This window comes from Cnephaeus nilssonii (assembly GCF_951640355.1).
Source record: "Cnephaeus nilssonii genome assembly, chromosome: 15".
Classification (NCBI taxonomy): domain Eukaryota; kingdom Metazoa; phylum Chordata; class Mammalia; order Chiroptera; family Vespertilionidae; genus Cnephaeus; species Cnephaeus nilssonii.
This window is the reverse complement of record NC_137086.1, coordinates 57,977,771-58,004,821: the sequence shown is the minus strand read 5'-3', so window position 1 is coordinate 58,004,821 and position 27,051 is coordinate 57,977,771. Positions and strand designations below refer to the sequence as shown.

The 27,051-nt window shown below is 39.5% G+C and overlaps 1 protein-coding gene across 2 annotated transcripts in view; it reads left to right on the top strand.

Moving 5' to 3' along the window:
* BUB1 (BUB1 mitotic checkpoint serine/threonine kinase) overlaps nucleotides 1-27,051 on the top strand; it is a 44,165-nt gene that overhangs the window by 7,091 nt on the left and 10,023 nt on the right. For both annotated transcript variants that reach the window (XM_079792045.1, XM_079792046.1), the window contains exons 6-19: nucleotides 1,016-1,104; nucleotides 3,693-3,745; nucleotides 3,831-4,015; nucleotides 7,504-7,655; nucleotides 11,975-12,234; nucleotides 13,966-14,024; nucleotides 15,619-15,747; nucleotides 15,842-15,952; nucleotides 17,100-17,199; nucleotides 18,176-18,257; nucleotides 19,981-20,155; nucleotides 21,828-21,915; nucleotides 25,026-25,264; nucleotides 26,779-26,922. In XM_079792045.1, the coding sequence (XP_079648171.1) occupies nucleotides 1,016-1,104; nucleotides 3,693-3,745; nucleotides 3,831-4,015; nucleotides 7,504-7,655; nucleotides 11,975-12,234; nucleotides 13,966-14,024; nucleotides 15,619-15,747; nucleotides 15,842-15,952; nucleotides 17,100-17,199; nucleotides 18,176-18,257; nucleotides 19,981-20,155; nucleotides 21,828-21,915; nucleotides 25,026-25,264; nucleotides 26,779-26,922 (1,866 nt within the window). The remainder of the gene's footprint in view (nucleotides 1-1,015; nucleotides 1,105-3,692; nucleotides 3,746-3,830; nucleotides 4,016-7,503; nucleotides 7,656-11,974; nucleotides 12,235-13,965; nucleotides 14,025-15,618; nucleotides 15,748-15,841; nucleotides 15,953-17,099; nucleotides 17,200-18,175; nucleotides 18,258-19,980; nucleotides 20,156-21,827; nucleotides 21,916-25,025; nucleotides 25,265-26,778; nucleotides 26,923-27,051) is intronic.

The window sequence follows — 27,051 nt, the reverse complement described above, 5'->3', positions numbered from 1 at the left end:
TGCTTCCCACCCCCTCCATCCCCCTTAAACGGTTTTTTTTTTGGTTTGTTTTTTTTGTTTTCAGTTTTATTGATTGTATTGTCTTAGGTCAGGCGTCCTCAAACTACGGCCTGCAGGCCACATGCGGGTGTTTTTGCCATTTTGTTTTTTTTACTTCAAAATAAGATATGTGCAGTGTGCATAGGAATTTGTTCATCGTTTTTTTTAAACTATAGTCTGGCCCTCCAACGGTCTGAGGGACAGTGAACTGGCCCCCTGTTTAAAAAGTTTGAGGACCCCTGTCTTAGGTAATGGGGAAGGTACCATGTTTTTCGGCATATAAGACGATTGGGCGTATAAGATGACCCCCAACTTTTCCAGTTAAAATATAGAGTTTGGGATATACCCGCCCTATAAGATGACAACCTAGCGTATAAGACGACCCCCGACTTTTGAGAAGATTTTCCTGGGTTAAAAAGTCGTCTTATACACCGGAAAATACAGTACTCTTAATCATATTAAGGCCTGCTTAAATAGCACTGGAGATCAGGGGCTCTGTATTAGCACTTTAAAAGAGCAAACCCAAAAGAAATACTTAATTTCATTGTATTCTTAGGATTTAAAAAAATAAATTAAAATTGCCCCAAATTGAGAGTAGTACTTATTCTAGAGTCTATCTGTTTTGATTTGAATCAAATGTGTTTAATGCAACTTTAAAGAAATGTAGTCATTTTCTTCCTTAGAAATAAAGATTATATTTAAGCAGTAAGTGTGGACTAACTTGCCCTTTTTTAAAAAAATAACTACAGTTTACAATATTTTTGGGTATTTCCTTGGGCATTTTGAATTGATCAGAAAACCGTTTCTACAATATTTCTCTTATCTAAAAAGTGTTTTAGTTCTACTTTGTGAGACAGTGTTGAAAGAGCTGATTTATTTTGTAATACTTCTATTGAAAGATCGGGAGAATATGTTTGTAATAATTTTTAATATGGTTTTTATTCCTATTTATTTCATTATTCCTCCTGCCCCATAGCTAGAACCTCAGAACCTCTTCATAATGCTCAGATTTTAAACCAAATGATGACATCAAAATCAAATCCAGCCTGTGTTTCTAAGAATCAGGTAATAACACTTCTGTAAACTGGGGATGGTATTGAACAGTAATCTTCTGCCTTACACATCCTATGACCCTAACCTCCCTGTCATCTACTTGCACCTGTGGTGACTTTCTGACCTGTTGTCATCTATCACTGCTCATTTCCAATATTAAATTTTAAAAACACTTAAATGAGAGAGAGAGAGAGAGAGGGAAACATTGATTTGTTGTTCCACTTATTTATGCATTTATTGGTTGATTCTTGTATGTATGTACCCTAACCAAAGATTGAACCCGGAACCCTGGTGTATAAGGAGCTACCTGGCCAGGACTCCAATATTAAATTTAACTTACTGACTGACCACACCATCTTACATTTATCTGACCTAGGCAACCCCACTATACAACCTCCTGTGTCCATACGCTGATAAGCTCCCCAGCAGCTTCTTCATTTTGTTCTGCTGGCCTTCTCAAGACCAGGAACCCCTACCCTGGGCCACACTCACCTGGAGGCTCCTGAGCCTAGCTTTAAAAACTGAGCCCTGGCCGTTGTGGCTCCATCTGGTTGGAGTGTTGTCCTGAGCAATGGAAGGTCTCAGGTTCTATTCCTGTTCAGGGCACATATCTAGGTTGCAGGTTCAACCCCTGGTCAGGGTGTATATGGGGGCAACTGATCAATGTATCTCTCTCAGATCGATGTTTCTCTCTCTTTCTCACTTTTACTCTCTCTCTCTTCCTTTCTCCCTCTCTAAAATCAATTTAAATCAAACCACCTCAGCTTCAGGCCCTGGCTGGTTAGTTCAGTTGGTTACAGTGTCCTCCCAATATGTCAAGGTTATGGTTCGATCTCTGGTCAGACCACATAGAAGAATCAACCAATGGATGCATAAATAAGTGGAATAACAAATTGATGTTTCTCTCCTTCCCCACCCCCTCTCTAAAATCAGTGAATAAAATTTTTTTTAAAAAAAACCTCAGCTTTAAACATTGGTATCTGTAACATCAAACCCGGGCTCTACTACTTCAGGCAATTGTATTTCCAGTTTCTCAAGCACTCTTTATATTGTATGTATCTCTTATTTTATATATATCTTGTTTCCCGTTTCACTCTAATGTCAAATTATAATGAATTTAAACCCCTTTTTATGCTCTTCAAATTTGGAACTTGGGACGTGACTCTAACCTCTCCCTCAGGAGCTGGCAAAAATACTATTTCATTGATAACAGCAGAAGCCATCAAATGACATCTGTAATCTGCCATCAACCCATAAATGTAACTGCACCCTTCCCTGCCATCTCCATAGAAAAAGGAGGCTTTTCACCTGAGTTTGTCTTTACTCCTCAAGGTTTTTGCCCTGTCAAGATCTCTTCTGCTCTAATGGCTCATTGAAATGTAAAAATGCTCATCTTGCCCTAACGGGTTTGGCTCAGTGGATAGAGAGCATCAGTCTGCGGATTGAAGGGTCCCAGGTTCGGTTCCGGTCAAGGGCATGTACCTTGGTTGAGGGCACATCCTCAGTAGGGGGTGTGCAGGAAGCAGCTGATCCATGTTTCTCATCTATTTTTCTAACTTTCTATCTCTCTCCCTTCCTCTCTGTAAAAAATCAATAAAATATATATTTTTAAAAATGCTCATCTTTCCTTCACTCAGCCTTTTTTCCAGCATCTTTCCTGGCACAACTGCTTTTTCAGAGTTTTCTGGGACCTCCTTTAAGCTATATCCAATGGAAATGGCTCTGACCTTACCTTACATGGCATGTTTTCTTAATGTAACACATTTCTCGAAGTAGAATATGAATTTCTAATTTTGATAGATACTCACACTTCCAATTTACATCCTACACATTCATGCCAGCCTCCTTGTTGCTTCCTATTGTCCAGACTGAGTTTTTAGACGGCAGTGATGGGTCTTGTTCATGGTCACATTCCCAGGACCTGGCTCAGGACAGGCCATGTATGAGGTATTCAGTAAATAGTTGTTTAGTGAACAGATGCTAGCATTGGGAACTTGTAAGGATAGAATAGTACCAGAAGAAAATCTTAATGATTAAAAATGTGGCATTTTGCAATGTTAATCCTATGACACTTAGGCACTGTGGCCCAGCTCCTAGACTGGATTGAAGAGAATAAGTGCCTGCCCTTCTCTACTACCAAGTAGAGAATTTGTAAATCACTCTCTATTGGACATTTTAGTAGAAGTTACAACCAGTAATGCAAACTCTAGTTTCAGATATCTTTATATATATAAAATGAGAAATAAGCTAATTAACTGGGACGCTGTAACTGGTCAACTGGACAGGAAGAGGTTTGGGGCAGGGCGGCAGGGGACTCTGTGGGCCTGTGCTGGGGGAGGGCCTGATCAGCAGCGGCCGGGGCTGCTTCAAGGGCCGGAGAGGGAGGCAGGGCTAGACCGGCAACTTGAAGGTGGACGGCACTGCGTGATTTCAGATTGTGCGCTGGGCTCCTAGTTTATAACTTAAAAGAACATAAATAAATCTATGTGATCATGGAGAGGCCCTTTAAGCGTTTTCATATTGTTTTGTGGAATAATTTGTGTGATGGTTTCTTTTCAGGTATGTGAGTGGTTTTTTTTTTGTTTATTTTGTCTTTTTAGGGTTCAGAAGTTTCTAAACTAACATCTTCAGCTTGTGATAAAGAGTCGAATATGTAAGTACATTAATTTATTCCTTAGTTTTCATCAAGAGCTGCTTTTGTATAGTGTTGTAAATAATGTGTTTTTTTCCCATTATAGGGAACAAAGGGTGGTCTTGATTTCTAAATCAGAATACTCTGCACATCCCTCTCTGACAGCCAGAACTGACATTCAGCAGGTTGTTATGTACTGCAAGGAGAAGCTCATTTGTGGAGAGTCAGAATTCTCCTTTGAAGAGCTGAGAGCCCACAAGTACAATCAACGGAGAAAGCATGAGCAGTGGGGTACAGCAGTTTTGAGTTTTTTTATATCACTAAAATCCTTACTTCCAAGTAACTAACATATTTAAACAGATAATTGATGTGGTAAAAGAATCTGCAAAGTCTCCAGCTCATCCTATCAAAAGCCTAGACATCTTTGTTCATTGTTATTGTGGTAGCCTTGTTGTCAAAGGGGTTGGAGATGAAACAGCACTAATATAGAGATCCATACCAATGTTGCTTTAGATTTTAGTGAAATAGATATTTTAAAACTTGATTTACCTTTTAGGTGAACTTCTATATATAGCAACTCTAAATCACTGGGTCAGTTATTTGTACTGTCAAAGGATTAAGTTAGGAATTGGAGTTAAGAGATTTTTTCAAGATCTGCAATTAATACAAATAAGACATTTAGAAGGAATCCTCTGATAAAGTGCTATGTTACTTATGACTGTGGAGGTGTCCAAGGTTTTCTCACAGGGAAAACTGAATGTTAACACCCAACATTTGTACTTTTTTTTTTTTTTCTGTAATCATGTAGACCTTGGAGGAAAATGAGCCTTTGTTCCACTCAGGACTTATACCATCTCAGTTATTTGTACTATAGTCACTCTGCTAGCCTTCCTTTTTTTCTCATTCATCAGTACCTGAAAGAATAGTCATTTAACACCCATGGAGGACCCATTTTGTGCCATGCACAGATGCATTTTTCTTTCACATGTTGTGACCTAAAGTCTTAGCCAGATGATTTGATTTGTATGACATGGTTATATAACCCAGTCATTGTAAGTGGGATTACCCACAATGTACTTGACATACTGACTCTTCAGAGAGCTTTAGTTTTATTTCTTCTTAGATTTAAATATTTTAAAAACGATTCCATTTTCACGTGATTTCCACAATCATGTTTATTTTAGAAATATTTGGTATCATACTGTGTTATTACCAAATATTGTTGATCAACATGTAAATTTTGTAATTTACATGCCCTGATTGTAAAAGTAACCATGCTGATGGCTGATAAAAATGATAATTAAAAGGTGAATTCTATCAAGCTACACTGGTGGATTTTACCAGACATTTACAGAACAGTTAATACCAAATCTTCTCAATCCCTTCCAAAAAATAGAAGAGAGGGAACACTTCCAAACTCATCCTATCTAATAAAAGAGTAATATGCGAATTAACCATCACTCCGATATACCCACCAGCCATGCCCACCAGCCAATCAGGAGCGATTATGCAAATTAACCCAACCAAGATGGCTGTGGCCATGGAGAGAGCAGGGGGGAGACTTGGGTTTCCCCAGCAATGGAGGAAGCCAAGCTTTCCGCACACCCTGGCCAGCCCAGGCCTCCACTTAAGGCTACAATGTTTCAATTATAGAAGATAAATCCCAAGAAAAATGGTGGCAGCCATGGAGCTGGAGAGAGCAGGCTAGGGTTGCCCCCGGTCACAGAGGAAGCCAAGCTTTCCACCTGCCCTGGCCAGCCTAGGCCTGCACTCCAGGCTACAAAGTTTCAATTATAGAAGGTGAATTAACCCCAACAGAAATGGCTGCCGCCACGGAGCAAGCAGAAGGCTTGGCTCCGCTCCAGGCTACAAAATTTCAATTGTAGAAGGTAAATATACCCCAGATACCAGGGCCTCAGCTTGGGTAGCCAGAGGACATGGCCGGCCTGAAAACCACCAGAGGCCCCTCGCCCAGGCCGCCCCATGTCCCAAAGGAACCCCCACCCTGATCCGGGACACCCTTCAGGGAAAACCAGCTGGCCCCCACCTGTGCACCAGGCCTCTATCTTCTTATCTAATAAAAGAGTAATATGCAGATTGACCATCACTCCAACACACAAGATGGCCAGCAGGGGAGGGCAGTTAGGGGTGACCAGGCCAGCAGAGGAGGGCAGTTGGGGGCAAACAGGCTGGTAGGGGAGCAATTAGACATCAATCAGGCTGGCAGGGGAGTGGTTAGGGGGTGATCAGGCTGGCAGGAAGAAGTGATTAGGGGTAATCTGGAAGGCAGGCAGGTGAGCAGTTGGCAGCCAGTCCTGGATTGTGAGAGGGATCCCAGATTGGAGAGGGTGCAGGCTGGGCTGAGGGTCACACCCCCCCCCCATGCACGAATTTCATGCACCGGGACTCTAGTATTATTATAAGGCCAGCTTGATTCTAATACCAAAACCAGACAAGAACACCACAGAAAAAGTATAACAGGCCAATTCTCCTGATGAACATAGATACAAAAATCCTCTACAAAATACTAGCAAACTGAATACATTAAAAAGGCCATACACCTGGATCAGGTGGGATTTATTCCAGCAATGCAGGAATGGTTCAACATCCACAAATCATTGAACATGACACATCACTAAACAAAAGGATAAAATCATTGATCATCTCAATAGATTCAGAAAAATCATTTGATGAAATTCAACATCCATTTATGATAAAAACTTTCAGCTAAGTGGGTATAAAGGGAATGTACCTCACTATAATAAACCCCACTACTAACCCCAAATTCAATGACAAAAGCTGAAAGTTTTTCCTCTTAAGATCAGGAACAAGACAAGGATGCACACTTTCACCACTCTGATTCAACATGGTGTTGGAAGTTCTACACAGAACAATTACACATGAAAAACAAAAGGCATCCAAATTGGAAAGGAAGAAGTAAAACTTATTTGCAGATAGCATGATATGTGTATGGAAAAACATCAAAGAAGTGTTAGAATTAATTTAAAAAATCATTAAAGTTATAAGATACGAAGTTAGTATGTAAAATACTAGGCTAAATGAAAACACTCAAAAAGATATATGCACCCCCATGTTTATTGCAGCATTATTTCTAATACCCAAGATAAGGGTCCATCAATACAAGAATGGATAAAGAAATTGTGATTGATACATCTACATACATACACTCCCTGGGATATTATTCATCTGTGAAAAATAATGTAATTTGCCATTTGTAAAAAATACGGCTGGACCTTGAGGGCATTATGCTAAATGAAGTAAGTCAGGGAAAGACAAAACTGTATGATATCACTTCTATTTGGAATTAAAAAACTCATAAATACAAACAGATTGGTGGTTGGCAGGGATTAGGGTGAAAGGAGTAAAGGGGGTGAAATGGTACAAACTTCTAGTTATAAAATAAATAGGTCATGGGGTATATTGTACAGCATGGGGACTATAGTTAAACTTGCACATTTATAAGTTGCTAAGAGAGTAGATCTTAAAAGTCCTGATCACATGGAAAAACATTTTTTGTAACCATGTAAGGTGACAGATGTTAACTACTTACTACCTTGTTATCAAATATAGAATCATATTGTTTTCCCTGAAACTAATAGTTATATGTCAATTATACCTTAATTTAAATAAATAGCTGGCAAAGTAAATATATGTTTTAGTGCTGATAACCTAATATATATGGAAAAGACTAGTAAAATAATTGCAATCCTATGGCCTAAATTTAAACTTTGCATTCAAACCATTTATCTTTTCTAAAGTAAATGAAGATAGACATTATATGAAAATGAAAGAAGCAAATGCTTTTGAAGAACAACTACTGAAAGAGAAAATGGATAAACTTTATAAGAAGTTGCATCAAGCGGGAGAGACATCCCAGGAGCACCTTCCTGCTTTTCAGGAAAGTCCTGAGGTATGTGTGCTCTTTACTGATGCTTGCCATGCCATGGATTTTCTCCTTTTTATTTGCTCCTTTCTAGGCCCTATTTTTAATTCTGATGTTAAGTATGCATGTACATGTTTATATATTTCTGTGCAGTGTGGGGCAAAAGTATGCTATGTGGAAAATAATATAATACTTAATAAATAATAATACAAGAATAAACTCTGCATTTTGAGTACTCACAACTGTAAACTTACTTTTTCCACACCCTGTATTTATATATTTATGATTCTATTGGAACGTTTTGTTTTTTCTCATTTATTTGGATTTTCTTTTTTGCATAATTTTTTTCCTGGGATAGTTCCAAGAAATTGTTAAAAGAATTATCTTGGGCTTTTTTTTGCTATATTTTCTTGGTACTTACTACCTCTGTATCCCCACACTCTCTCTAAAGAAACTGTTCAGTTATGTTCCAATGTTCATTGTGTTCAAATGCATCAGATATATTCTTAGTTTCACTTTTCTTGGCCACATATCCCCCATAGCCTTCTGTCTTGGTCCTCTAGGCTGGCCTGGGGCAGATGTCCTTCGCTTGCTCCTCTCCTAGGTTGTATCCCTGTTTTCTCATTCCCTTGTCACTGTTGCTCCTTTACATCTATCTCCATTTTGGTGGCACATAGTCTCCAAGAGCTTTTTGTAGAAAAGCATATCTGAGGGTTAATTTTTTGAGATCTCACACATGAAAGACCTTTATTCCACCCTCACACTTGGGTGATAATTTGGTTGCTCAGGATGTCCTGGAAGGTAAGTCACCACATTTTCTCATCCTTGAAGGCACTGCACCCCTGTTGAGAAATCAGCTGAGAGTTATGGGAGCTCCTTTGTAGATAACTGCTTTTTGTTGGCTGCTTTTAAGATTCTCTTTTGGTTTTAAATTCTGGCATTTTGATTATGGTGTGTTTTGGTGTGAGCGTCTTTGGGTTCATCTTGATTGGCACTCTGTACTTCTTGGACTTGTATGTCTATTTCCTTCACCAGGGAAAGGGAAGGAAAGTGTTCCATCATTATTTTTTCAAATAGGTTTTCAACCTTTTGTGTTCTCTCTCTTTCTCTCTCTCTTCTCCTTCTGGTACTTCTATGAAATCCCTTAAACGATCTTCATTTAATTATTTTTTCTTTTTTGATGTTTTAATTGTGTTTTATACTACTTTGTCTTCCAAATTGCTGATTTGATTCCTGTCTTCATTTAATCTGCTATTGATTGCATCTAATGTATGCTTCATTTTCGTTATTTTTCATTTCTGACGGTTCTTTTTTATGTTTTCTATTTCCATTTCATGTTTCCTGTCTCTGTTGATGTTCTCACTGAGATCATCTGTTCTCCTAAGTTCATTGAGCACCATTATAACCAGTGTTTTGAACTCTGAATCTGATAGATTGCTTGCTTCCATTTTATTTAGTTCTTTTTCCAGAGTTTTGTCCTATTCTTTCATTTGGGACATGTTTCTTTGTCTCCTCATTTTGGCTGCCTCCCTGTTTGTTCCTATGTAGTAGATATATCTTTTGTCTTTTTTTAAAAAATATATTTTTATTGATTTCAGAGGAAGGGAGTCCGGGAGAGAGAGAGAGAGATAGAGCACCAATGATGAGAGAGAATCATTGATCAGCTACCACACTGGGGACCAAGCCCATAACCTGGGGCATACACTCTGACCAGGAATCGAACCGTGACCTCCTGGTTCATAGGTTAATGTTCAGCCAGCCACTCAGCTAGGCCAGCCGGGCTAGCTGTTATGCTTTACGTCTTAGTAGGGTGGTCTTGTGTAGTAGGGGTTCTGTGGGGCCCAGTGGCACAGTCTCCCTGTTCACTTGAGTCGGATGCTCCAGGGTTGTCCCTTGTGGGAGATTTGTGTGCCCTCCTGTTGTAACTGAATGTGTTGGCACATCAGTGGGTGGGATTGATCCTCAGGCTGATTGGCTGTGAGAACTGGCCATGATACTACAGTGGACAAGCTGTTCTGCAGGGGCTGACCCCACGGAGCACGGCGCCAGTGCCTGTCAGTCCACCCTTTGGGTGTGTCATTTGTGATGCTTATTGGTTGGTGGTCTAGTGTGGTCTGAAGCGGGCCACCAGGTGTGTGTTTTTTTGGAGCTTCTTGGGTGTGTCTTCAGTACAGGACAAGGTAATCTGCTTCCTGTGTCCAGCCCAGTGCCATCTGGTAAGAGCTACAAAATAATCTCCAATTGGTAGCTGTCTTTGCTGGGGATATAGACACCTGGGAGAGATTATGCTGTGAACCCAGGCCACTACCACTAGTGCTTGGCTGGGGGCCGATTAGTAAGAGGAACAGGGCAATCGGAGGCCACAAGAGGTTCAGTCAGTGTGTGAGTCTAGTGGGGCAAGGGTTAGAGAATTACCAAGGTGGGGTGAGAATTGTGTTAGCCAGGTTAATGGAGAGCTCTATAGTACCTCAATTCTCTAACTCAATTCATTCCAGAAGGCTGTTCAAGAACCAATTTGTTAGAAAACCAAATCATTTTTTCCCATTAGAAATCATGTAAATTGAAATAATCCATTCTAGACCCCCAAATGATTCCCTGTTTTAACCTTTCTTATATATAGTACATATCTAATATACTATTTAATCTATAAATAAACACTTTTTTTAAATTTATCAAATCACCCCCTACTAGCCTTATATCACTTTCAGCACTCATTCCAGAAAAGTCTTTCATATCAGCATGGGGCATCTTTGCTTGTTCCTATATCATTGCCTCTGAAATGCTGTCACTGGTTAACCAACTGCTTTTCTTTATCCAAATCAACAACAGTTTTTCTACCTCTTTGTCTGTGATCATTGTTTCTTTCACACCCTTAGCAACATTAGCACTCTTGATGGCCTCTTGATGTTTTACAATTGTGCTAATCCTTGATTTCCCCAGCAACAAAAACATTCTCTCCTTTGTTGCCTGAGAGAAACTTTTTTTAAGCTGAGGTATCAGCTTGAAAGGGTTGTGAGTTCAAAAACCAAAGTTTGGTTTGATAACCGAGACATTTTTCAGTGAACAACTTGGTCAAGAACCAAATTGTTCAAGATAGAAGACATTTGAGAAATGAGGTTTGACTATATATGGACCTGACCTGTGCCAACTGTAGGCTGTGGGGTTGGGGCCATCAAAGGAACAATGGCTCCTTACTAGCACTTCTTTCTGGGATATAGCTGCCCCTCCCGGCCTCACCTTGAGCCTTACCATTCAGTTCCTCCAAGTATGTTCCTGGAACTTTTCAAGCTGCTGTCCCTTCTCTGAAGTTTAGGGTGAGTGTTTGTGCTCAGACCCTTTAAGAGGATGCCTGGGACTATAGCAGCTCTCTGTCTCACCCAGACGGAATCTTCTGATTTTTCACTTCCTGGCACAGTGCTCTTGGATGAGGAGCCTGGTGTGATGCTAGTACCCTTCACACCTCAGAGAGGACTTCTGCAGCTGAGCTATTGTTCCGATTCTTAACTGCCACACGTGGATTTGGAACTGCCTGCCTTGTGTCTCTCTGCCCCTCCTACCTGTCTCAGCATGGTTTCTTGATGGCCTTAGTTATAAGACTTCTATTCACCTAGTCCTCAGGTGGTTTTCTAGGGTGGTTCTATAATTTAGTTGTGATTTTGATGTGGTCATGGGAGTAGACCAAAACACCATTTACTTACTCTGCCATCTAGACCGGAAGGTGTGAGTATGAACGTCTTATATTTTGTCCTTTTGTCTGTGAAATAACTATTTTTGCCCTAGATATTTGGTATTAACAATTTGTAAAAATATTTTTATATGGTGAGGAATTCACTCTTATCTCTTTAAATTTGGTAATAAAAGCATATACAGTTACACTCTACATTGAATAGGAAAACAAAGATTTTAAGTGAAGAGTTTGTTGTCCGTCTTGTGTAAGCCATGCTTGTTTGTGTGGCAGTTATAATTGTAGTTTATACTCAGAGAAAATAGCTACCAAAGGTAAAATTTTGATGGAAGGAACATTATTATGAGTATTTGATAAATTGACTTGGTCTTTTCCCAAAATTAAGTGAAGAGAAATAAGCCAGTTCTTAAATACTAATAAAACTAGAGGGGGTGTTATTTCAGTGGTTTGAAGTTTGAGGTGCCAGTTGTGTCTATGGTCAAACTACAAAACCATCCGTCATGTAGAATGGTCCTTTGTGTTCTTGTTGACTGTTCATTTCAGAATACCTCAAGGGGAAAGGAATCTACTGAAGACAGATGCCAGTGTTTGAAACGCTGTAACACCTAATTACTAAGATTCTGGACTTCATGGCTTTGCTTTTGTTTGCTTAACATGACAGGTTAATCCAGCATGCATGGGGCCAAGTGTTGGCTCCCAGCAGGAACTGAGCACTCCATCTCTGCCAACCATAACTCAGCAGACCTCAGAGGGCATGGGAGAGAAACCCAGACAGGCACCTGCTGCTGTTCCTCCTGAAGCCAATGCGGTCACTGTTGCTTTGGTGTCCCCAGCCATCAGCCAGAGTGCAGCTCCTCCTGCTCCTTTGGCAGCCCAGCCAGGGACAGACTCCATGTTTTCAGTGGCCGGAAATGATACCAGGTGAGCCAGAGTTGGTCCAGTGATGACAGTGCTGTGAATGGTGTCTCTCAGTTTCTTACATAGTTTACAAAATCAGAAGCAAGATGTAAAAGACAGCTAGTTCCTGTTTGTAAACCAAGTTCCCAAAACTTTAGCCCCAAATCTTGCAGATTTAACTTCTTTCATACTTCTTTTAGAGTATGTGTTTTACTTCATACTGCTCTCTTGAATTAAAAATTTTCACTACACTGAAACTCAACAGTCTTTTTATAACAGAAGAATATACATCTGTTAAACTGAAACTGCCTTTGCTTACTACCTCTTACTGAGTACACATAGGGATTATTACAGTACAAACAGTTTCTTTTTTTTTTTTTTTAATATATTTTATTGATTTTTTACAGAGAGGAAGAGAGGGATAGAGAGTTAGAAACATCGATGAGAGAGAAACATCGATCAGCTGCCTCTTGCACACCCCCTACTGGGGATGTGCCCGCAACCAAGGTCAGGCCCTTGACCGGAATCGAACCTGGGACCCTTGAGTCCGCAGGCCAACACTCTATCCACTGAGCCAAACCGGTTTCGGCCCAAACAGTTTCTTAACATATGTTCTCATCTTCCTTCTGTCTTCCCACCAGGACTGGTTTGAGATTAATATCCATTACACAATATCTATATACTGCTGCAGAGGTATCCCCAATTTTGAGGGATTTTTCTAGATTTCTAAAATACAGTATCATATCCCTTGTTTTGTTTACATTTTTATCTTCAGTTTCTCTCTTTCAACATATAACCGTTTTATTGATCTATTAGAAAAAATAAAAGCTAAATTAATTTCACATTCTCCCTTTGGGCTAAACTCTTTAACACATATTATGGTTCTTAAGTACTGTTTTTCCTTAATGTCTGCAATTAACTTTTGTCAATGATTTCCCCTGGAAATAAGATTTTAAATCATCATGCTTTCTCACTCACATTAAGGTAATAATTCAGATCTGGGTACTCTACCATGTATGTAAGAAGAGGACTGTTGTATGGGAGTCATGATTCCATTAGGTCTTCATAGTTAATTTATGCACCCATAAAATGATAGAACAGCAGCAGTGACATGCCTTGTAAAAATGATGCCTGTCCAGCAGCCTCTACCAAGGTGATAAAATTAAAAGTGCTATACTTTTTACTTTATATCTTAACAGGATCTGTTAAGAAAATTTTAGCAGTATTAAATGGATGAAATCCATTATCACAACTAACTGAAAACAAACTGATATAAGTGTCTTTTATGCCATTTTTTCTTTCTTAATAATCATTAAAATCTGGAGAACAATGTACTGTGTCAACTGGCTCATGACGAGTGGTGGCCATGTAGCTAAAGCTCAGAAGTGCTTTTCCTCACCATGACTCAGGAGAGCTGTGTGTTAGCCCATTAGCCTATGTGATGAGTGGGAACATTTGAATTAGGGAGTCATTATCCTGCAGTACCACATGAAGGAATGATTAGCATGCTATTAAAATACATAATCACTGTGTCAGGCAAACATTAGTACCTGGCCTATAATTGTAAGAATTCTTTTCCTCAAAAGGAAATGGAAAATAATAAGACAAACATTTTATTTACTTACACTGTAGACCTAAGCAGTTCTATCCATTTTTTTTTATTATTATTTTTTTTTACCAGTAGGTTTGTAATTGCTGACATTTTTTTACTATTATTTTTGAGAGTTAGTGTGTCTTAAGAGTTTTCTCTTCCAGATGTGTTACTAGAACTACTCAGGAATTCAAGCCACAGATCAGAGCAGAGATGAAAGAAGGTAATGTATAGTTACAATACATTTGCTTCTGACCTGTTTCCCAGGCTTCTCCAGGTCGCTCAGAGGTCTGTGTGGTGGCCATGGTTCATGAAGCTGTGTGTTAGCTTTCCTATTAGAATATAGGGGTTAGATGAGTCCTGGACCGTTTCAAATAGAGATAGAAACCTACTTGTTAGTCACATCTTACTAGTTAGAATCTTTTGGAAACTTGATTTGTGAAAACCTTACTGTTACTGTAAATTTCTCAAGTTCATCTAAAACAGGAGTCAACTTTAATATGTCATGAGGTAAGAAATGTGATTAAAGGTTTAATTAGGGGTATTATAGTTCTATTTGGTATTACTTTGTTAGAGGCATTTGCACTAAAGTTATGTAAGTTTTATAAGTAAAGTAAAACACATAGCTTGGACATTCACTTCTCCCCTCCCCCCCTCCCCCCCCCCCCCCCCCCCCCCCCCCCCCCCCACATGTGACTGTGACATCCTTTCCAATGACAGTTCTCTGGGAGCAGAGCTACTCAAAAACAGCTGGAGACCCCTGCATTGAACCCAGACTTCCTGAGCACTTTCTAGGGGCCTGGCACTATAGTAGGGAGTTAGGTGTCATAAATAGAAAGGACAAAACCCACCTATGTGGAGGGGAAAGGAAGTATTGCTGTTGGAGAGGTGGATCAAAACTATAGAAGTGACCCGGGAAGATGTCCAAAAAGAAAGTAATATTTAGTGGTCAAAGCCTGGAAGAGGGGGCTGCTCATGTGGCTAGCTTAGAAAACCTGTTTCAGCCCCATGCAGAATGACCCTCAGGTGGGAATGTCCCTGATGTATCTAAGCAAGGCAGGGGGGTGGGGGGTAGGTGCGGCTGGAGTGAACAGAGGAGGAGGAAGAGAGAGATTTGGGCCTTACCTACCTCATGGGATTATTAATAAGACTAGAGGCCCGGTGCACGAAATTCGTGCATGGTGGGGGGGTTTCCCTCAGCCCAGCCTGCACCCTCTCCAATATGGGATCCCTCTCACAATCTAGGACTGCTGGCTCCCAATTGCTCCCCTGCCTGCCTTCCTGATTGCCCCTAATCGCTTCTGCCTTCCAGCCTGATCACCCCCTAACCACTCCCGTGCCAGCCTGATTGATGTCTAACTACTTCCCTGCCAACCTGTTTGCCCCTAACTGCCCTCCCCTGCAGGCCTGTTCATCCCTAACTGCCCTTCCCTGCAAGCCTGGGTCCCCCCCAACTGCCCTTCCCTGCAGGCCTGGTCGCCCCCAACTTCCCTCCTCTGCAGGCTTGATTGCCCCCCAACTGTCCTCCCTTGCAGGCCTGGTCCTTCCCAACTGCCATCCCCTGCTGGCCATCTTGTGGCGGCCATCTTGTGTCCACATGGGGACAGCCATCTTGTGTGTTGGAATGATGGTCAATTTGCATATTATTCTTTTATTAGATAGGATAAAAAATGAAAGTACATTAGTAATGGAAATCCTTAGTGATAATTATGAACAATAATAAATGTTTTAATGTAATACGTTTCTTATATTGTATACCTTTTAAATAATTTTGATTTCCCTACTAATATTGCATCTTGTCCCTGTTCCTTTAATAGGGTGTGAAACACACAAGGTTGTTAACACAAGTTCTTTTCACACAACTCCAAACACATCCCTGGGAATGGTTCAGGCAACACCATCCAAAACGCAGCCATCACCCACGGTGCATACAAAAGAAGCATTAGGTAAAGCCTTTGGTTGGAATGTGTAGCCTCTGACAGCAGATTAATGAAAGGTTTTTGCAGCCTTGTTTACAGTTATTCTTTCTACTCCTTTAAGGGTTCATCATGAATATGTTTCAGGCTCCTACACTTCCTGATGTTTCTGATGACAAAGATGAATGGCCATCTCTAGATCAAAATGAAGATGCATTTGAAGCTCAGTTTCAAAGTAAGAATTTGTTTAAAACTGCTAAGTACATAGCATTGTAGATGGCTGTCATAGGAATATCAAGGATTATACAAGAAGTGGCCCTACCCTTGATTAGCTTGCCACATAAGGGCAGAGAATGTGTGAAATTAAAAAATCCGAGAATAATAGTGCCAAAGAAGGACTAGATCCTCATGGGTAGAAACAGCTGGAAATGGCTGAGTACTTGAAGTCTGACTCGAGTCTTGCCTGGTAGTAGAATGGCAGGGGTGGATTGCTGGAGGCCAGCAACTATCCTGCATTTGTCTGGAATCAGTGTATTCCTGCTGGAAGCCAGGGAGAGATCATGATAAACTAAGCCCTGGCCATTATGGCTCGGTTGGAGCATCGTCCTATGCATCAAAAGGTCAGGTCACACAGCTAGGTTGTGGGTTTGATCCCTGATTGGGGCACATGTGGGAGGCAACCAATCAATGTTTGTCTCTCTCTCTCTCTCTGTCTTTCTCACTTCCTCTCTCTTTTTATCTCGCCCTTTCTCTCTTTAACATAAATTAAAAGAAAACACAACAATATTAAGATCCAGTTAGATTCAGGAAGATCTGAAATATAAAGCTACAATGGTTAATTCTTTCTTAAACAAAATGGGGAAAAAAAGCCGCCGAGAGCTTTGTTAAGTGAGTCAGGTGACAATAACAATGTTTTAGGACAGTGGTCGGCAAACTCATTAGTCAACGGAGCCAAATATCAACAGTACAACAATTGAAATTTCTTTTGAGAGCCAAATTTTTTAAACTTAAATTTCTTCTAACGCCACTTCTTCAAAATAAACTCGTCCAGGCCGTGGTATTTTGTGGAAGAGCCACACTCAAGGGGCCAAAGAGCCACATGTGGCTCATAAGCCACAGTTTGCCGACCACAGTTTTAGGAGAATGATGAACACCATGTTTTTCTATGTGGCAAGAACTTGAATGCGAACCGCTGTGACCATAATTAAGTTACTTTATCTCAATATATAGTGACTTATCGCATTACCTAGTATTTGAAAAGCTGCTATCACTTCTTTTCTGTGAGCTATTATTCCATTTCTTATTTAGAGTTGAAGTTTAGCATAAAGAATAATGTTTTCTCCCCAATGTAATAATTAAATGCTGTTTTTCCTATATTGCAGAAAAGGCAAGATCTTCTGGAACTTGGGGAGTCAATAATATTATCTCTTCTTTGCCATCTGCTTTTTCCGTGTTTGAAGATGGAAACAAAGAAAATTACGGGTAAAGAAACACCTAGTTAAAATCACCTTGTAGGAGATTCCACTGTGTCTCAAGGCAGTGAAGTGGCAATAGAGTGGTCTGCCAATCAAGTGATCTGCATGACAGTCCCAGCTTGCCACTGATGATCTTTCTGACCACATGACCAGATTATTGCTAACCTTCCCCATATCCTCAGTGCTATGCAGGAGTCAAAAGAAAGCGACCTACAGTAAAAGCTTATAGTAGTAAATTATCAGAGAACTGAGGGGTTCTGTGGATTTGAACTTTTATTGGATGTGAATGAATTCTCCAATCCTAATATCTGTACATGCTCTGTTTATATTTGCAGGATCAGTTACAAAAGGAGGTGGCTTATGCAGGTTCATACTGCAGAGATAATATGTTTGAAGGCTAGGGGAAATTACATTAGAGAGGGTAGCTTCAGGAATTTTCACTATTAATATTTTGAACCGTGGAAAGAGAAGTGCCGGTGTGAATTAAAGATATCACAATATGGATGCGATTTATACTGTGACAGAAAGGAGAGAGGGCCTGACCAGCTCTCAGAAATTCCATAGGTAGACCAAGCACTGGAAATAAATCAAATGCATGGCATCCCTGACCTGTGGCCACACCACTAACTCTTTTTGTTCCTAAAACTTATAGCTCAGTGTAATAGAAACTTTTGTATTTTCCACCCTCACTGAAGTGCCATATTTTTCGGCGTATAAGACGACTGGGCATATAGAAGATTTTCCTGGGTTAAAAAGTCGTCTTATACGCCGGAAAATACGGTAACTAGTTCCACTCTTATCTACATAGTCACATTAATTCAATTTGCACTCAGTTTTGCTACAACTATTGCAAAAGTAAGGAATATATATCTAAATACTAACTAGTTAAATAGGATAACTGGAGAATGTTTCTAACGCTCAGGTAGTAGCATTTATTTCCTTGGCATATTTTATTATTTATAATTTTACAAATCTTTTCTTAGATTACCACAACCTATAAACAAACCCACAGGAGCCAGGACTTTTGGAGAACGCTCTATAAGCAGAGTTTCTCCAAGACCAAAGGTAAGTAATGTCTGCTCATCTGTGAAATGGTCTGACCACTCTTCCCTCTTCGTTTTACCAAATAGTTGTGACTAATAAATTAGATAGTTTATGTAAAACTGCTGAAAAATTATATGTTATATGAAGAGTGCAATTTTGGGGTACATTATTCTACAATTATTTGAGTATCTAGTATGTGCCAGACAGTGTGATAGGTATAGAAACTGAAAAAAGAATCTGGTGTGGTCCTTGCCCTCAAAGATCCTGTCCTCTATATAGGAGGACAGGGGTGAAGAGTGGGGTAGAGAAATACACGTTTCCTAGACCTGGGAAGTGAGGCCTACAAGTGGACTGTTAGCAAAAGTTAAATTGGAATGATCCATTGTCAGGTATGGCAGCAGACAGGTGTCACCTGTTTGTTGGCCCAAAGCATTTCTCTGTTATAGCAGCTCTGTGTTCAGCCACACTGAGCTTCCACTCTAGCCCTGAGTATTACCAAGCTGTACTTCTCTTTCTCTTCATTTACCCCAGGCTGCCCTCTGTTGTGATGTGTCAGAGAGGTGCTAAGAAGCTCTGCTAAACCCTGAGTCATGGTTTTCATCCCATAGTGGATTCTTTTGAATTAATTATCACCCAGCTTTCTAATGCTTCTGGTGGACTTTGACCTTAACAATTTCCCAAATAATGGGCTAAATTTCAAATATAGTAGCATCATCTCATAGGTGCATTTTAGTGAACTATTCAACTACGTGTGCTTTGACTAAAAAACCCACAATGAGTTATCCTTACATTCTGGCCCTAAGCATAGGCCAATTGCTTTATCCTGTTTTCAGCTGACAAAACAATCAGCCAGCTTTTCCTGCCATTGTTGGAAGAGACATGGTGGAATTTATGAAGACCACAGTATATATAAAAAACAGGGGTGGCATTTTTATGGGCAACTAAAGAGCTATGGTCAAGGGTGATTCTGACTTAGCAGTTTCTGCCTTTGTCATAGACTCTAAAATTGACCTTTGTGTTCTTGGAGAAATAGCTGATTCTAGGGCTGGGGCTAGAAAAATATAAACAAGCCTAGAATATCTTACAGTGCCAGAAAGTAAAGAAGTTCTTAAAAAGAAGATGGAACACAGAAAAAGAACATGGGAGCCAACCTGAGCAGCCAATGGCCAAACCTGGGACAACATAAGCAAGAAAATAAGTATAATAGGGTAGTATTAAATTCTTACCCAAGAAATAAAATATTCATATTGCTATAAATAAAATGGCAGAGAAAGAACAAAGCATCCTTACAGAAGAACTCCAAGTCAGGTAGAAGGAATGAGTGGCTATAGAAAATGGCTGACTGTCAGAGTCACAGCGATAATAATTGTTTCAGGCAAGATCCACAGGTGAATATTAAAATTAGCTAGTGAAACTTTAAGAGGAAAACAGGGTATTTGTATAGCCTCAAAGTAGCTCACCCACATTATTAATTAATGTGGTGGTTTTAGCCTTTGTTCACAAATTCTTTGATGTTCCTCTATCCAGAAATTGGAGCTTAGTTTACTTTCTTTTGAGTGTAGGCTGGACTTACTGACTTGCTTCTAACAAGTAGAGTAGGGAAAGTGATTGTGTGTTAGCCAGAATTACACCTGTTTCCTCTTTCATTCCTCATTTTTCTGAGTCTTCAAAAGCATTAATGTGTTAAATTTCATGGATGACACAGGGAGATGGTTGATTTTTTTCAGTTCATCTTTTGTTGCAGGAAGTACCTCATGCTGAAGAGTTTTGGGATGACTCGACAGTATGGGGTGTCCGCTGCACCAAGACGCTGGCACCCAGTCCTAAGAGCCCAGGAGACTTTACATCTGCTGCACAGCTTGCATCTACTCCTTTCCACAAACTTCCGGTGGACTCAGCACACGCTCTGGAAGATAAAGGTTGTGTAACAATACTTATATAGGGTAAAGGTTTATGTTTTACAACAAACAGGCCACGCAGACAGATTAAATAAAAAACTAATGAATATTTATATTTTATTAATTTGATAAGAGTAACAAATAACAATTTTTAGTTCTTGATATTTGTCTACAAATCTCATTACTTTAGAGGCATAGCCAAGTACTAATAAAATGTTATGTATTTTTAAATATGTTTTTATTGATATTTAGAGAGAGAGGAAGGGAAAGGAATAGAAAGAGAAACATCCATGAGAGAGAAACATTGATCAGCTGCCTCCTGCATGCTCCTCTACTGTGGATTGAGCCTGCAACCCGAGTATGTGCCCTGACCAGAAATTGAACCAGTAACCTCTTGATTCATGGGTTGACACTCAACCACTAAGCCACACCATCATGCAGGAAATTTTATGTTTTAGTGATCTGATTTAGTGAGACTAATGAGAAAACTTAAATATTCTTATTTCCCCAAAATGTAGTATTTCTATATCAAGATCTTTGTATATCTGAATTGTACCATAATATATAACATTCTCATTGAGCACAGATAGTTATTACTTATTAACTGCTGGCCTACAAAATACATATATAATGAGATCTGAAACTACTTTACCTTTTGGAAGACTACTGAATTACTAGCCAACTCTTGTCATTGCTGACACTTTTTTTTTTAAAAAAAAGCAATTATTCACTGAAGCATGCCAGTAAAAGAATTGCCAAGGAATTTCACTCCCCTAGCTTAAAAATGTTTAACTAAAGGGATAAAAAATTTTTTTGTCAAGTATTAACCCAACATGGTATATTTCTTTTCTGAATTTCAAAGAGGATGTCAGCTGAAACCTGGACAATTGCCAATTATTACCACAAGTTTGCCACTTTAATAAAGAAATGTTTTTAAAGTTTTTTTCCCCTCAGGAAAACTTTCAGAGCAGTCAAAAATTGGCTACAATCATAGTATTTGTCACTTTGGTTCTATAAATAGGAGCTAATGTTGTAGTTTTTAAAAATATTAGCACCTATTTGGTGAGGCAATATTTGATGAAATTTAATCCAGTGTAATACTTGGCTAGACATAGTATTAACATCACTTGGTAGGAATTAATTCTGTATTTCTGCCCTATCTCATCTGTTAACAATAGATGTGTGGCTTTTTTTTTTTTTTTTAGTTAAAAGGAGTAGTAACTATTGCCAGGGAGCTTTCTGATGTAAACATACTATGTCATTCAATCAACTAAACAACAGACTGACTGAAAGATACCAAAGAAAGACACCTCCTGAAGCCTAGCAGCCTTTTATATTCCATGTCCTTGTCATCAGGTTCTCCCAAAGCACGGTGTGGCCTGCCTCCCATACCAGTAACCTCCTATGATTTGGTCATCCTCCCACAGTGGACCTGCCCTTCTCCAGGCCCTATTCTCTGAAGGACTGTATGGATTAGATGTATAAAGTTGAAATGTTCACATATATTAGTAATAGAATGTTTTTTAAAGTGATTTTCCCCCCATTTTAAAAATCTTATAGCACATTTACCATGGAACACTATTCTAAAATTATAACAAAAGTCACTATAAAAAGGAATCCTTGACTTATAAACATAAACTCGTGTGTACACCCGTGTCCACATAACGTCTACCTCTAATTTTTTATGTTTCAGAAAATGTGATAGCAGCACAGTGCACCCATGTGACTTTGGATTCACGTGAAGAAAACGTGGTGCAACCTTCAAAAGACAGACAGTTTAGGTATGGTAAGCATTTCATTCTAACTTTGCTTCAAGATGTAATAGAATTCCAATCCTTAAAGGCTAATAGCTTTTTTATGGACTCTCAGCTTTAAGTCAGAAGGTCCTCTCTGTGGATAGAGTAATTAATCTAAATATGGGGTACATCGGGGCTGTGAGAAAAGCAGTGAGGTAGCAGAGAATCCCTGTGGGAAGAGTTTCTGTATCTGTTTTCCACTCATTTTGGGAGTAGAACTGCAGTACTCTTGCCACACAAAGACCCTGACAGAGACCCTGTTGCAGAACTGAGCAAACAGAATTCCTTCTCTATACCCATTGTAGTTAAGACAATCAGTCACTTTCTTTTATGAGGCAGAAGATACAGTGTTTAAACTTAGGAGTTGGTGCGCAATGCAGACTTACCATACATTAATGTTTTGCAGAAGTAAAATTCCAACATACTTGAGTAGTCTGATAGACACGGAAAGTAGCTATAATCTTTTGAGCATTTATTATATCCCAGAACAGTGGCTATACTTTTCATATACTATATCTTTTAGTTAACCTTACAGTAACTTCAGTTATAGGAACTAGTCTTTTCTTCCATTACAGACGAGGAAACCAGGCCTAGAAGGCTAAATAAATGACCTAAAGTCATACAGCTTCTTATTGGAAGCACGGGAACTTGAACCCATATCTCTTATTTTAGAAACCTTGCTCTCACCACTGGGCTGTGCTTTTGTTACCAACCCTTCACCCCTTTTTCTTTTAATTAGAGAAAAGGGATTTCTTTTTTCTGGTACATTTTTAATATTCTTTTTCTTTTTTACTTTATTTTTATTGTTGACACTATTACAGATGTCCCCATCTTCCCTCCACTTCGCCACCTCCACTCACCCTCCTCCCCATTTCCCTCGGGCCATCAGCACACTACTCTCTGTCTGTGTGTTATGCTTATATGTTCTTTGGTTAATCGCTTCGCTTTCTGTCATCCAGTCCTCTGCCCTCCCTCCCACAGCTGTCAGTCTGTTCCATGTATCCATGCCTCTGTTTCTATTTAGTTTGTCAGTTTATTTTGTTAATTAGATTCCACATATAAGTGAGGTCATATGGTATTTGTCTTTCTCTGACTAGCTTATTTCACTTAGCATAATAATTTTCAGGTTCTTCCATGCTGTCACAAAATATAAGATTTCCTTCTTTTTTATGGCTGCATTGTATTCCATTGTGTAAATATACCATGGTTTTTTTATTCATTCATTGACTGAGGGGCACTTGGGCTGTTTTACAGATCTTGGTTATTGTAAATAATGCTGCGATAAACATAAGGGGTGCATATATTCTTTTAAATTGATGTTTCAGGATTCTTAGGAAGTGGGATCACTCGGTCAAAAGGCAGTTCTATTTTTAATTTTTTGAGGAAACTCCATATTTTTTCCACAGTGGCTGCACCAGTCTGCATTCCCACCAGCAGTACATGAGGGTTTCCTTTTCTCCACATCCTCTCCAGCATTTGTTGTTTGTTGATTTATTGGTGATGGTTGCCATTCTGGCCGGTGTGAAGTGATATCTCATAGTGATTGTAATTTGCATTTTTCTTGACCATTTTTTCATATGTCTATTGGCCAGCTGTATGTCCTCTTTGGAGAAGTATCTATTCCGGTCCTTTGCCCACTTTTTAATTGGGGTTGTCTTCCTGATGTTGAGTTGTATAAGTTCTTTATATATTGAAAATATATATCTTTATATAATTGGAAATTAACCCCTTATCAGATGTATCCTTGACAAATATGTTCTCCCATACAGTGAGTTCCCTTTTGATTTTGTTGATTTGTTTTTGCTGTGCAGAAGCTTTTTAGTTTGCTGTAGTCCCATTTGTTTATTTTTTTTCCTTTGTTCTCTTGCCCTAGAAGACATATCAGCAAAAATATTACTATGAGAGATGTCTGAGATTGTACTGCCCATGTTTTCTTCTAGGATTTTTATGGTTTTGTAACTTACATTTAAGTCTTTAATCCATTTTGAGTTTATTCTTGTGTATAGTGTAAGTTGGTGGTCTAGTTTCTTTTTTTTTTTTTTTTTTTGTACCCACCCAATTTTCCCAATACCATTTATTGAAGAGACTGTGTTTACTCCCCTGTATGCTCTTGCCTCCTTTTTCAAATACTAATTGACCATATAGGTATGGATTCATTTTGGGGCTTTCTGTTTTGTTTCATTGATCTATATGCCACTCTGCAGGTTGAGTATTGATTTGTGGTTTACAAATAAATTTTAGCATGCACATCCTATATAATAAAAACCTAATATGCAAATCAACTGAACAGGGAACTACCGGTCACTATGACATGCACTGACCACCAGGGGTAGACACTTAACACAAGAGCTGCTCCCTGGTGGTCCGTGCGCTCCTACAAGGGGAGCACCGCTCAGCCAGAAGCCCAGCTCATGGCTGGCGAGTGCAACAGCAGTGGCCAGAGCCTCTCCCGCCGCCTCGGCAGCACTAAAGACCCCTCAGAGGATGTCCGACTGCTGGGAGTGGGCTAGGCAGGTGGACATCCCTCGAGGGGTTCAGGCCAGCCTGAGGACCCGCCCCCTCCTTCCGTGCACAAATGTCATGCACCAGGCCTCTAGTGAATTCATAAATATGGAATCCATGAGTAATGAGGTTGAATGTACAGATGTATATGTGTGTGGAAATGTACCAGTGTTGGCTTGTTGGATTGCGGTTCACACTTTCTGTTTATTTCAGTGTTATAAAAGAAGGCATTTTGTTTAAAGGTAAGTGTTCAGTCTTGGTGACGGTACTAATGCTCATATAATAGCTTGCGGGGTATAAACTGGTTCCTCTCTGTTCCCTACTAAAGAATATATCCTGTATTATCTACCAATTTATTGAATATATTACCACACCTTTTATTTATTTCTAATCATATGGCACTAGCTGTGTATTTGTATATTTTTGTTTTGTCTGAAGAAAATACTTTAATCATCTCTTTGAAGCAATTTTGAAATATCATTCCTAGAATGAAAAGGAAACTGCTTTGTGAGACTTTTATGTGGTCAAATCTAGTAGTCTTGTAATCACGTGGTGTTTAGTTTCATCCTCTTTCGTTCTTTTCACACATCCAGTCCAATTCAAGAGAAAAGCCCAGAAGCAGCATTCCCCATCAATGCGTCTTCAGCATCCTTACTGCATCCGAGCCAGCCAGCTGCAGGTGGCATGCTGACCAGCGAGGCAGAGCGAAACCTGAAAGCTTGTACACTCACAGATACTAACCTTACTGTTGTGGGGGAGCCATCAGGCACCAGTGCTGGACTCCAGGCAGAATGGGTGCAGCCTCGTTCATTTGGGAATGTCGATACCTCAAGTATGAATAGATTCTCAGTCTTCATTGTGCCCCTGAATAAGGATAGTCGCCTAGTAAAAGCTGCTTCATGAAAAGCTCAAAGAGCAGGGACTCAAATGTCATTCAGAAAAAATTTACATGCTTTATCACATTTGCCAATGTTAGAGGGCAAGTTCATTCATTTTAATTTAATTTTTTTCTTAATCCTCACCCAAGGATATTTTCCATTGATTTTTTTAGAGAGAGTGAAAGAGAGAGGGAGAAACACAAAGAATGAAACATCTATGTGAGAGAGACACGTCAATTGGTTGCCTCCCGCACGGGCCAGGATCAAACCTGCAATTGAGGTACATGCCCTTGACCAGAATCACACCTGTGACCCTACAGTCCAAGGGCCGATGTTCTATCCACTGAGCCAGACTGATTAGGGCCATTCATTTTAATTTTAGGAAGTGTCAAAAATACCTGTTGGAAGAGGAAATTGGACTTGGAGGGCATACTATGTTTCAAGCATTTAATATAATACTCTTGTCTCCATTTTACAGAAAAGTAATCAGGTTCGAGGTTAAGAGATCCCCAACCCAGGCTGCATGAAAACATCTTGCATAATGGTTAGAAGCCCAGCCTCTAGAGGTAGACTGGCTAGGTTCTAATCCTGGCTCCCCCGCCTATGAGGTCATGTGATCTTAGCTGAGATTATTTCAGTCCTCTGTGGCCTTTCTGTAAAGTGGTGATGATGCTAGTACCTACTTAGTCTTATTGTAAGGACCAAGTAAGTTACTAACTGTAAAGTACTCAGAACAGTGTCCTACATAGGCTTAGCACTAAGTGAATGTTAATAATGCTGGATTAGGCTTAATAACTGCCACTAACTTTTTCTTCCCTTTAAAAATGATTTCTCTTTGTGAACCCAAAATATCTCATACATACAAATTGCACATAGGTAGGGTCCATATTAAAAGGCAGCATCTTTTGCCCTGCCAGGGTGGCTCAGTTGGTTGGAGGGTCATCCTATATACCAAATAGGTTGGGAATTCGATCCCCCGTTGGGGCGTGTACAAGAAGGAACTGATTGATTTTTCTCTCACATTGATGTTTCTCTCTAAAATCAAAAATGTATCCTCAGGTGAGATTTTTTTTTTAAAGGCAACATCTTTTGTAGACATAAGTGAAAAAGCAATTCAGAGAATATATATCAGAGCATATTAGAAGTACCTAAGAAATACGCAAGTCTCCCTTTAAGACATGTACCCATAATTGTGCTAAAGGCAGTATCTGGCAGTTCCAGATGAGAAACAGGTGCCTTTGGTGTTGATTTCCTTTGTCTCAACTGAATATTGGTTTAAATTATAGATCTAAAATGACAATGAACTATACAGAACCATCATTTAGACTTTTGAATATGGTGTTTATTATTTGAATTAGTGCTCTTTACAGGTGAGGCTTTTGAAAGCTTATTTAATGCATGTCTCCACTTGCTTTATTTGTAATATCTTAGGTACTAAATTGATTTATTTTGTTCCCATTCCTTTAAGACTTCACTGTTGAGAATCCATGGGATGATCGATTGATTTTCAAGCTTCTGTCTGGGCTTTCTCAACCAGTGCGTTCCAGTCCAAATGCTTTCGAGTGGCAATGTAAACTTCCTGCCATCAAGCCCAAGACTGAGTTTCAGCTGGGTGAGAACTATGTAGTAGTAACTTTAAACTCTTATTTCTCTGTGGGAAGTTTGTGGTGATTTTGCTTCTGGCACCACCATCACCTCGGGAAGGATATTAAGCCATAACAGTAGGTAACATTTTGATTGC